The 12963-nt window shown below is 42.0% G+C and overlaps 1 protein-coding gene across 1 annotated transcript in view; it reads right to left on the bottom strand.

Annotated features, from left to right (window-relative positions):
• Nucleotides 1–237: 237 nt before the first annotated feature.
• SNX30 (sorting nexin family member 30) overlaps nt 238–12963 on the bottom strand; it is a 170099-nt gene continuing 157373 nt past the window's right edge. The window contains exons 8-9 of the mRNA XM_036741804.1: nt 10509–10661; nt 238–952 (exon numbers count right to left, since the gene is read on the bottom strand). Of these exons, the coding sequence (XP_036597699.1) occupies nt 893–952; nt 10509–10661 (213 nt within the window). The 3' untranslated portion in view covers nt 238–892. The remainder of the gene's footprint in view (nt 953–10508; nt 10662–12963) is intronic.

Genomic DNA, 12963 nt, shown 5'->3' with positions numbered 1-12963 from the left:
ATGAGACCTTCTTCGTTTGGTACTCAATTTCAAATGGCTGATTCTAATGCCAAAAACAGGTTCAATTAACGACTTTATAAGGCTCTTGTACACATCTCATCTCCTTGCTGAACACACATATTTGTGTGTGTATACGTGTATACATATATGCACATACACCCACAGAAGCCTATATACATATTTTATGTATACACACATATATGTACACGTGCACGCGTGCACACACACACACACACACACACACACACACACACACTTCAGCTGATTTCAATTGACTTCTTATCACCAAAAAGGAACAACACACATGTTATTGCTCGTCATGAGCAGGCTGCATGCCACATTCACAGCTACAGGCCATGCTTGCTTCACACACTTTAAGCAGACGTGTCAACACCACTTTTTTGCCTAGGACAAGCCAACATCCACAGAAAATTCCATTCCAAATGTGGAAGGAGTGTACAGGCGCTAAGGTCTTCCTCCCATTCTGAATCATAAAGCAGCAGCCAGATTCTCTCCTATTACAAATGGAGGGACGGTGGCACTTTTCCTTTCCTCTGAAATCTTCTTAATGTTCCACTGTGTAAGTCTCTTCAAGATATGAAAGTATGCTTTCTTTAAGAAGGGATGATGAAATCCATAGAGCATCCACCAGGCTCTCGGGGTCCTACCGGGAAATAGATAAGGAATACAGAGGAAATATTAATATGAAACAAGAATGGGGCCAAATACTGAGGATGAAAAAAAAAAGAAAGCAAGAAAGAAGCCACAAATGTTTCAGTGGTTGGTTTGCAAATGCCACCTGCCAGGTGGTGTTTTGTCAATCAGTAAGAGGACTTCCCAGAGAGAGGCGTTGTGCACTGGTGTAGACAGAAGGGTCTTTGTTGGAAGGAACTTATTTGGTCTCTTGCTTCTCTTGTAGCAGCGGTATGATCGACTCCCACGCCGTAAGGCACTGCAGCAACATACACATACAAACAGAGTCGGTGTCAGTCAAAGTGTCAAGTGGCAGTTTCTTTTCTTTTCTCCCCCTTAATAGTATTTCTTCCCCAATTACATGTAAGGACAGTTTTCAACATTCATTTTTGTAAAATTTTGAGTTTCAAATCCTTTTCTCTCCCTCCCCTCAAGACAACAAGTAATCTGACATAGGTTATACATGTAAAATCATGTTAAACATATTTCCCCATTAGTCATGTTGTGAAAGAAGAATCAGAACAAAAGGGAAAAATCACGATAAAGAAAAAACAACACCAGAAAAAGGGAAAACAGTATGCTTTGATCTGCCTTCAGACTCCATAGTTCTTTCTCTCAATGTGGTTAGCATTTTCCATCACAAGTCTTTTATTTGTATTGCTGAGAAGGGCTGAATCTATCACAATTAATCATCACACATGTTGCTGTTACTGTGTACAATGTTCTCTTGGTTCTGCTCCCGTCACTCAGCATCAGTTCATAGAAGTCTTTCTAGGTTTTTCTGAGATTCGCCAGCTCAGCATTTCTTATTGCACAATAGTATTCCATCACATTCATATACCACAACTTGTTCAGCCATTCTCTAAATGATGGGCTTCCCTTAAATTTCCAATTCTTTGCCACCACAAAAAGAACTGATATAAACATTTTTGTAAGTGGCTCCTTTTCCCTTTCTTTAATGATCTCTTTGGGATACAGACCTAGTAGTGATATTGCTGGATCAAAGGGTATGCAAAGTTTATTGGGCATAGTTCCAAATTGCTCTCCAGAATGGTTGGATCAGTTCACAATTCCACCAACAATGCATTAGTGTTCCAATTTTCCCACATCTTCTCCAACATTTATTATTTTCTTTTTCTGTCATAGTAGCCAATCTGATAGGTGTGAGGTGGTACCTTAGAGTTGTTTTAATTTGTATTTCTCTAATCAATAGTGATTTAGAACATTTTTTTCATATGACTATAGACAGCTTTAATTTCTTCCTCTGAAAACTGCCTTCATATCCCTTGACCATTTATCAATTGGGGAATAATGTATATTCTTATAGATTTGACTCAGTTCTCTACAATTTTAGAAATGAGGCCTTTATCAGAAACACTGGCTATAAAAATTGTTTCCCAGCTTTCTGCTTTCCTTCTAATCTTAGTTGCATTGGTTTTGTTTGCACAAAACCTTTTTAATTTAATGTAATCAAGATTATCCTTTTCCACTTCAGAACGTTCTCTATCTCTTGTTTGGTCATAAGTTCTTCCCTTCTCCATAGATCTGACAGATAAACTATTCACTGCCCTCCTAATTTGGAGAGAGAGAGAAGAGAGAGAGAAGAAAAAGAAGAGGGGGAGGGAGGGAAGGCGGGGGAAAAGGGGAGAGAGGAGAGAGAGAGAGAGAGAGAGAGAGAGAGAGAGAGAGAGAGAGAGAGAGAGAGAGAGAGAGAAGGAACCATTTGTTTTGAATATTTCACTCTTAGCAAATAAACTTTAACTCACCAATGATTATTCAAAAGTTATACTATTTCCTATGCACGAAACAGGCAAGTACTACTTAGGGTGAAAAAGGCACTGAGGAGAAAGGCCAACTCTCTCCCTGACCTTTCCCAAAATCAGCCAGCAAATACTTGACAAAATCACCTAGATTGTCCTTCTGGATGGTTAAAGGCATCATATCGGGGGTAGTTAGGGCTCACTCATAGGCGTAGATGTACAGAATTATTGTGGCTATCTCTCCAAGTGAGCTGCAAATGTGGTGAAATCTTTCCCTTTCTCCAGCAAGATTTGATTGATTTGTTCAATGTCGGACTGGGAATGAGGAAATGACCCTACCTCTTAACGGGAGCTATTAGCAAAGGAATAAAGGAGTTTCCCCTCCAATTTCCTGAAGAATAAAAAGGTGTTCTCTCCAGATCCTTGTAAGGGTAAATAACTTGGTCTTCCATAGATTCTCAACCAAGAATCTCCAGGTTCAGCAGAAATTTCTGCAGCACAAAGAAAGGGTCCTCTTTTGGGGAGCTCCCTTGCTTAGAAAAAAGAGGGAGTACAAATTTTGAGTCTTCTTCACCAGTGGGATTAAAAAAATAAGGGTGATGGTGACTTTTTGTGAGGATCACATTAAGAGGTTGACTTGAGGACAGAAGAATCAAGTGCTCTTTGGGTCACGTGGGATAGAAAGGAACATAAATTTCTACCCACTTTCTAAACATGGTTTCTCTCCTGGGCTTGGGAATGTGGTTATGTATCATTGCTTCCCTAAAGAGGTCTGGGAAGAGGCTGCTGTTAACAAGAGGATCCACCACAATTTAAGATGATCACCACTAGCCTTCAGATAATCGGAGGAAGTCACGCAAGTCCCTTGCAATAAACTCTCAGTATGTCCTCAGAAATTTATGGGAATTGTTTCCAAACCATTACTGAAGTATATCACACAAAGTTTATTTTCTGGTCTGACATGTATACTAGAATAGGTTAGACACCCTAGGTTTTACTCCTGGCTTGGCTTCTCATTTGCTGTGTAACCCTGGGAAAAGCACTTTGCAGAATAAGGGTGTTAAACTCGATGATGTCTTAGGTCCCTTTCAGCTGTAAGATTCTACCACATGGTCACATGAAATTCCCCCCCCCCATTCCTGCCTCACCCCCATCTCCCACCCCCAGGACTGCTTACGATTATTATCATTTCCCCCCAATCTTGGCCCCTGGGGGCAGAGCACAAGGGCTTTTGCCCCCGACAAACCAACCATCACCTGTGCTTTGAAATGCCATAGACAATACTCTCTTCCTCTCTCCAAATAAAAGAGTGAAACTGAGTCCTTCCAAGAAGCTGCTGCTTCAGCTGGAATATTAGTCACAGGCTCTCATTTCAGGTGTTAACTGGAATTCTAAACCAACAATAACTTAGGTTTAATTTTAAAAAATTCACCTCAATGGGCTTAAGCATGATGAAAATGCAGGCCAGTGAGTGAGTAAAGGGCCTTTGAGGACTCTTGGGTATCCTTCTCAGCAAGGATCAAAGGGAAAAATTCAAACTAAACTGCAAAGTTAATCATATACTTCTTTTTTAAAAAAGGGTATCATTAAACTACTGCTGTTTGACCTTGTAGCATTTGTCAAAGAGAAACCTAAAGTGTGCATAAGATGAAAAATTCATTGTCCATCCCCTACCTAGGTGACTGAAAAATTCCTTTGTGTCTGCCAGAAGAGAGTCAAAAGTATTAAGGAAGTATTTGGAAAGGTGCACCCAAAAACTTTATGCAAAGTATGCACAGGGAAAATACCCCTTGTTTCATACTCACCCAGCCCAATTTGGGGGCAGGTGCCCAGCACCTGACTCTGTAATTAGGCTCAAAAAACCCACGTAAAGACAAACACAATTTCAAGATAAGCAATACTGCTTGATATGTTTGCATCTGAATAGAATTTCCTACTCCACTCTGCTTTAGAAATCCCACAGGTGGCATAATCATTGGGCACTTGTGAAATGCACAGTCACATACAAGTAGAGCCAGAAATACCATCTTGGGCACAGTCTCACCCTCGTCAGGCCCAGCGATGATGGAAAGATGGGGCCTTAGGCTTGCTGTGGCAAAATTAGGGTCCTTTTCAAGGGAAGGGGAGATTATTCTGAACTTGACCTAATCTTCTGCACCCTTTGGCAAGTTTTGGAGGCCTGACATTAAAGACAGGAGTGCCACTCAGAAATAGAAGATATGACAGAAGAGCAATCCAAAGAGCCTCTCCAGTAACCCTGCCAGGGCACCCGCAGCTACCTGTCACCTCCTTCACCGTCCATACGGGCCCAGGACTCCTTAGAAACCACTGCTCATGTACAAATTAAACTGCAGTATAGGGACAGGGCTAGGGACGACATTGTGAATTCACCAGTACAGGGGACTCCCAGTGAGGAAATTCCCTTTCCAAATGCAGGTCTGTACCTTCTCCGCAACTTGTAGTCTTAACAAGTTGCCCCGGGCGCTGAGAGGCCTAGTGACTCGCCCAGAGGGTCACACCCAGCCAGGCATGTGTCCAGAGAGAGCACAAGTTCTCTATCCACAACAACGCCCTGTCTCTTCTGAACTACAAGACGTTTTCTTAGAAGTTGTAAAAAGCGGCTTTACTGACAGAGGAGACTGATCTGGTACAAAGCAGCGCAGTTAATGATGGCAGGAACAGTAAGATAATAACAGCATTTCTCTGGTGCTTTGAGCTTGGCTCTGAGCTTCACAAGTATTCTTCCTCTCGATCCTCCCCACGACTCCGGGAGGTAAGTGCTACCATCGTCCCCTATTACACATGAAGAAACTGAGGGCGAGTGGCTTGTCCAAAGCCACAAAGCCACGTTTGAACCCAGGTCTTCCTGACTCCACGCCGGCCTAGCACGAAGCAACAGCGTCTCTCAGGTAGTCTGGGGAGTCAGAACCCTAGGTTCTATCCTCTGCTGAGGCAGTAAGTGAGCTGTGTGAGCCCAGACGAGTCGTTTAACTTCTCTGTGCCTCAGCGCCCTCAGCTGTAGAATGACAGGGCTGTTGTGGAGATCAAATGAAGTGATGATAGGAAAGCTTTTTTTTTTTAAAAGCTGTAAAGCATCATGTAAAAATATAATAATATAATAAGTGCTATTGTTATAGTGAGCATTTCTATAGCATTTAAAGATTTGCAATCCTCACTATAACACTGGGAGGAAGGTGCTATTACTAACCCCCTTTTACAGATGAAGAAACTGAGGTAGACAGGTTAAGCAACTTGCCAAGAGTCACACAACTATTGTGTCTAAGGCTGGATTAGAACTCAAGTCCAGGGGGTGGAGCCAAGATGGAGGCCGGAAAGAAGGGACTAGTGTGAGCTCCCTGCCGAGTCTCTCCAAAAACCTATAAAAAATGGCTCTGAACCAATTCTAGAATGGCAGAACCCACAAAACAGCAGAGGGAAGCAGGGCTCTAGCCCAGGACAGCCTGGATGGTCTCTGGGTGAGGTCTATCCCACATGGATCTCGGAGCTGGGAGCTGGGAGCGGAGCAGAGCCCAGCGTGAGCAGCTCGGACCAACCAGACCAGGAGCCGGGCAGAGCTGGCCCCAGCGCCCTGAATCAGTGAGCTGCGGCAATTACCAAACTTCTCAACCCACAAACACCAAAGACAGCGGAGAAGATTAGTGGAAAAAGCTGCAGGAGTGGAAGGAGTTCGTAGTTCGGCTACCCCCAGGGGTAGTGGAGGTGGGGCAGCTACAGAAGTTCAGCTGCAGTTGCTTCCGGCCCCAGGCCCACCTGGTGGGAGGAGTTAAGTGGCGGATCAGAGCAGGAGTGCACAGCCTGCTGAAGATTTAAGCCCAGTCCAGGTTGGGGGTTCTTGGGGAAGGAGGAGTTGCTGTGACAGAGCTGGCACTTCCCCCCCAAACGTGGAACATAGAACTCTCTAGTCTACAAGCAGTCATACCCCGCTGAAAAACTCAAGGGTCAAGCTAGTTGGTTGGGAATATGGCCAGGCAGTGAAAACGCACCCAGATTCAGTCTCAGACTTTGGATTCTTTCTTTGGTGACAAAGAAGACCAAAACATACAGCCTAAAGAAGACAACAAAGTCATAGAGCCTACAACAGAAACCTCCAAGAAAAACAGGAACTGGTCCCAGGCCATGGAAGAGCTCAAAAAGGATTTGGAAAAGCAAGTTAGAGAATTAGAGGAAAAATTGGGAAGAGAAATGAGAATGATGCGAGAAAACCATGAAAAACAAGTCAATGACTTGCTAAAGGAGACCCAAAAAAAATACTGAAAAATACACTGAAGAAAACAACACCTTAAAAAATAGACTAACTCAAATGGCAAAAGAGCTCCAAAAAGCCAATGAGGAGAAGAATGCCTTGAAAGGCAGAATTAGCCAAATAGAAAAGGAGGTCCAAAAGACCACTGAAGAAAATACTACTTTAAAAATTAGATTGGAGCAAGTAGAAGCTAGTGACTTTATGAGAAATCAGGATATTATAAAACAGAACCAAAGGAATGAAAAAATGGAAGACAATGTGAAATATCTCATTGGAAAAACCACTGACCTGGAAAATAGATCCAGGAGAGATAATTTAAAAATTATTGAACTATCTGAAAGCCATGATCAAAAAAAGAGCCTAGATATCATCTTTCAAGTAATTATCAAGGAGAACTGCCCTGATATTCTAGAGCCACAGGGCAAAATAGAAATTGAAAGAGTCCACCAATCGCCTCCTCAAATAGATCCCAAAAAGAAATCTCCTAGGAATATTGTCGCCAAATTCCAGAGCTCCCAGATCAAGGAGAAAATACTGCAAGCAGCCAGAAAGAAACAATTTGAGTAGTGTGGAAATACAATCAGAATAACACAGGATCTGGCAGCCTCTACATTAAGAGATCGAAGGGCTTGGAATACGATATTCTAGAGGTCAATGGAGCTAGGATTAAAACCTAAAATCACCTACCCAGCAAAACTGAGTATCATGCTCCAAGGCAAAATATAGACTTTCAATAAAATAGAGGACTTTCAAGCTTTCTCAGTGAAAAGACCAGAACTGAATAGAAAATCTGACTTTCAAACACAAGAATCAAGAGAAGCATGAAAAGGTAAACAAGAAAGAGAACAAGAAAAAGAAATTGCAAGGGACTTACTAAAGTTGAACTGTTTTGTTTACATTCCTACATGGAAAGATGACATGTATGATTCATGAGACCTCAGTATTAGGGTAGCTGAAGGGAATACGCATATATATATATATATATATATATATATGTATATAATGTGAATGTGTATGTATCTATATATCTATGTGTATATATATACATATATATATATATATATATATATACACACACACACACACAGAGAGAGAGAGAGAGAGAGAGAGAGAGAGCGCGGACACAGGGTGAGTTGAAGATGAAGGGAAGATATCTAAAAGAAATAAAATCAAATTAAGGGATGAGAGAGGAACATACTGAGAGAGGGAGATAGGGGGAGATAGAATGGGGTGGATTATCTCACATAAAGGGGGCAAGAGGAAGCAGTTCTGTGGGAGGAGGGGAGAGGGCAGGTGAAGGAGGAATGAGTGAATCTTGCTCTCATCAGGTTTGGCCTGAGGAGGGAATACCATACATACCCAATTGGGTATCTTACCCCACAGGAAAGAAGAGGGAAGAAGATAAAAAAGGGGGGGGGGGGTTGATGGAGGGGAGGGCAGATAGGGGTGGAGGTAATCAAAAACAAACACTTTGGAAAGGGGACAGGGTCAAGGGAGAAAATTCAATAAAGGGGGATGGGTTGGGAAGGAGCAAAATATAGTCAGTCTTTCACAACATGAGTATTGTGGAAGGGTTATACATAATGATATACATGTGGCCTATGTTGAATTGCTTGACTTCTTAGAGAGGGTGGGTGGGAAGGGAAGAGGGGAGAGAATTTGGAACTCAAAGTTTTAAAAACAGAAGTTCAAAAACAAAAACAAAAACAAGTTTTTGCATGCAACTAGAAAATAAGATACACAGGCAAAGGGGCGTAGAAATTTATCTTGCCCTACAAGAAAGGAAGGGAAAGGGGGATGGGAGGGGAGTGGGGTGACGGAGGGGAGGGCTGACTGGGGAACAGGGCAACCAGAATATACGCCATCTTGGAGTGGGGGGAGGGTAGAAATGGGGAGAAAATTTGTAATTCAAACTCTTGTGAAAATCAATGCTGAAAACTAAATATGTTAAATAAATAAATTTAAATTAAAAAAAAAAAGAACTCAAATCCAATGTTCTATGTTTTATGTACAACCCAGTACTGTTTAAAAATTAGTGTGCCACCTATTACTATTTAAAAATACATGTCAATACTGTTTACCAAGGTAAGGTGAAAGTGGGTACACAATTTAGACATACCAAGAGTTTCGGAACCTAGGAGAGCAAGGTATAGTTTACCTGCCATTTGATGGAAAAGGGAAGAATTTACGAACAAACAAGAAGTAGAGAACATTATGAAATACAAAATGGGTAATTTTGATTACATCAAATTAAAAAGGTTTTGCAAAAACAAAGCCAATACAACCAAGATTAGAAGAGAAACAGAAAGCTGGAAAACAATTTTTACAACCAGTGTATAGATGAAAGCTTCATTTCTAAAATATATAGAGAACTGAGTCAAATCTATAAGATTTATTTATAATTCATACTCCCAATTGATAAATGGTCCAAGGACAGTTTTCAGATGAAAAAATTAAAACTATCTATGGTCATATGAAAAAAATGCTCTAAATCATTATTGATTAGAGAAATGTAAATCAAAACAGCTCTGAAACAGGAAAAGATAAATGTTGGAGAAGATGTGGGAAAATTGGAACACTAATGCATTGTTGGTGGAGTTGTGAACTGACCCAACATATCCAATTGGAGAACAATTTGGAATTACGCCCAAAGAGCTATAAGAATGTGCATACACTTTGATCCGCAATATCACGACTAGGTCTGTATCCCAAAGAGATCATAAAAAAGGGAAAAGGACCTACATGTATAAAAATATTTATAGTAGCTCTTTTTGTGGTGGCCAAAATTGGAAATTGAGGGGATGCCCATCAATTGGAGAATGGCTGAACAAGTTGTGGTATATGAATGTAATGGAATACTATTGTACAAGAAGAAATGATGAGCAGGTGGACTTCAGAAAAACCTGGAAAGAATTATATGAACAGATGTTTAGTGAAATGAGCAGAACCAGGAGAACACGGTACACAGTAACAGCCACATTGTGTGATGATTAACTATGACAGACTTAGCTCTTCTCAGCAATGCAACAATTTAAGCCAATTCCAAAAGACTCATGATGGAACGAGCTCTCCACATCCAGAGAAAGAACTCGGGAGTCTGAATGCAGATCACAGCTGACTGTTTGCTCTTTTGTGTTGCTTTTTTCTTTCTCATGGTTTTCCCCTTTTGTTCTGATTCTTCTTTCACAACATGACTAATGTGGAAATATGTTCATAATATGATCATAAAAAATAAAAATACATGCCAGAAAGAAGATAGGAAGCAAAAACAACCCCTACTTCTGTGTTTTTAAGGTTTATGTTGAGAAAAGCCTCACTCACTGTTCCAATCTGTCCCAGCAAAATAAACCTTTAGGTATAGGGTGGGACTAAGCACCATTTCTTGTCCTGCCCCTCCCCCCCATATATATATACATACATACATCATTGGATCCTCACAGCAACCCTGGGGAGTAGGTGCTATTATCACCCCGACTTTACACGAGGAAGCTGCAGCCAACTTGCCCAGGGTCACAAAGCTACTATGTTTCCAGCTCATTTTAAAGATAAAGAAACTGAGGCAAACAGGGTTAAGTGACTTGTCCAGTGTTACACAGCTAGTAAGTGTCTGAAGCTAGATTTGAACTTGGGTCTTCCTGCCTCCGGGCCTAGCACTCTATCCACTGGGCTAGTTAGCTGCCCACATTCTGCCTCAGTTACCTCATCTCTAAAAAATGCGAGTCAGGCTCCATGGCCTTTCTAGGTCTAAATCAACAATCCTGACCCTAAGAGTTAATTGGTGTGATAATTACCTTTTCATAATATTGGATATTTTTGTCAGCCATTCCCATGAGTAGCTGCCGAAAGTCCTGTCTCTTGTTGTTCTGCCATCTCTCCATATCAGCCTTGAGGTCAGCGTTAAAGCATTCCACTCGATCCTGACACTTCTCAACGTCAGCTGGCACCTTGGAGAAAAACATCAAATGGGCATTCTGGGAGACAAGAAGGCCGGCCACACACACACAGACACACACACAGTTCCCTGTGATAGCTTATTTCTCTTGTCTTTGAGATTCCTTGGCTCATACATTTTTAAAAGGGTCAAAGTCATAAAGAACTGTCTGAAAGCATCCGGATATCCCAGTTAAGCCTCTTCTTCATTCCTTGCTACACTTCCACTAGGCAAGCCACTTAATGATACATTTCTCAGAAAGTAGTATCTGGGAGGAATGATCATTTAGTGACGAGCTGAGCCCTCTCAGAAGAATGACTGGCCCCATCTTCTCGACCAAACAGTCCAGTTCCCCAAACCAAGACAAAATGAATCCTGGAGAGAATAGCCTTAAGTTATTAAAACAGAAGAAATACTCCAGGGCCACTGAAACTCACTATTAGTTCCTTTTATTAGGAGTTTTGTAATTAGGATTCACCCAGTGGAGACTCTTGCACCCATCTGGGAAGTGGGAGGAGGGTGGGGAAGTTGGGTTATTTCAGCAGGGCCAGACTCCTCAGGACCCCATTTGGGATTTTCTTGGCAGAGACACTGGAATGGTTTCCCATTTCCTTCTCTAGCTCATTTTACAGATGAGGAAACTGAGGCAAGCAGGGTGAAGTGACTTGTCCAGTGTTACACAGCTAGTAGGCATCTGAGGCCAGATTTGAACTCAGGAAGATGAGTCTTCCTGACCCCAAGCCTGGTGCTCTATCCACCGCGCCACCTGCTGTTCTCATTTCACTGCTACACGATGCTAAGGGTTACACAGGAGGCATGCAGAGCTCAAGACTTCCCTCATCTTTATTATTCTGACAAGCATTCATTATAGTCAGTCTCTCTCCTTCAAGTTTCTCACAGGAACCAAAGCCTCGATTTAATTTAATTTAATTTAATCCTATATATTAGTCAACCAGAAAATGATCTCTACCCTCCCCAAACTGATAATCAAGAAACAAAAAAACAAGTCCAACAAAGGGTGTGTAGGGTGTGTGTGAGTGTGTGTGTGTGTGTGTGTGTGTGTGTGTGTGTGTGTAGGATGTGAATAAGGTCAGAGGAGGGAGTGGGGAAAGGAGAAAAAGTGAGTAATTTCCTAATCTCTGACAGAAGAAACAAGTTTCGATGTGAAACAGATTAAGAGATTAAGTGACTTGTCCACAGTCACCTACCCAATAGCTTGGATGTGGGCCTTTGATTCCAAATCTGGCCCTCTTCACTAGCCTCAGGCATATCACCAATGGGGATGCCCTTCCCTCCTTGTTACTCCCTCCCAAAACCTATCCAGACTGCTTGGCTACTCACACAGCTTCAATGAAACAGAAGTCACCAAGTCTATTCTTTCCAGTGAGATGGAGCGCCCGTAGACAGGCCTTACCACCTGTGCTGCCACTGCCCTCCAGGCCTTACCAGGTGTCATCTGATCAATGAAACCTAAGCACCCCGGGCCTTGCCATCAGTCCTGCTACTGCCTCCTTAGGACCTCCTGGCCTTCCTACCGCACTTTGGCTCCTTTCTTTGAGGTGCTATCTCCTCTAATTAAAGCGGAAGCTCCTTGAGAGCAGGACCATCTCACTTTTTCTGTTTACCATGCACACCACACACAACACAGAGTAAGTGCTTAATAAATGCTTTTTCATTCATTCATTCATCTGTACTGAGGGAGTTTCTATGTTGGGAGCCCTCCACAGAAAACCAGAATTAGCTAGAAAGCTGTGAAAATATGGCAGTTTATTTCAATTCCTCGTATTAATCATCCCACTAGGTTTTTGGAAATCATTTCCTTATTGAACTGAATCCCTAGAACTTGACAAACCTTTTCTTCACTTTGCGAATTTGCTTCTAACACTCAACTTTCCTCTGTCGTGGGAATGCTTCATCAGATCTTGATGGTCATGGAAGTTCAGACACGAATGCAGATAAGTCAAGGAGGCAGCTAGGATAGAGCTGGGCCTGGAGTCAGGAAGACCTGAGTTCAAATCTGGCCTCAGACATTGAGTAGCTGTGAAAGTCACTTAACCCTGTTTGCCTCGGTTTCCTCATCTGTAAAATGAGCTGGAGAAGGAAATGGCAAACCACTCCAGTATCTTTGCAAAAAATAAAAACCCAAACGGGGTCACAAGAAGTTGGACACAACCGAAACAACTGAACAAAAATTATGGCATCTACTTCCCAGGGTTGTTATGAGGCTAAAATGAGATAATATTTGTAAAATGCTTAGCACAGGGCCTGGCACACAGTAGGGCACCATATAAGTGCTAGCTATGGTGATGATGAGG

The sequence above is a fragment of the Trichosurus vulpecula genome, chromosome 1, assembly GCF_011100635.1.
Source record: "Trichosurus vulpecula isolate mTriVul1 chromosome 1, mTriVul1.pri, whole genome shotgun sequence".
Taxonomy (NCBI): Eukaryota; Metazoa; Chordata; class Mammalia; order Diprotodontia; family Phalangeridae; genus Trichosurus; species Trichosurus vulpecula.
The sequence above is the reverse complement of the archived record's forward strand: the minus strand, read 5'-3'. Positions and strand labels throughout refer to the sequence as shown.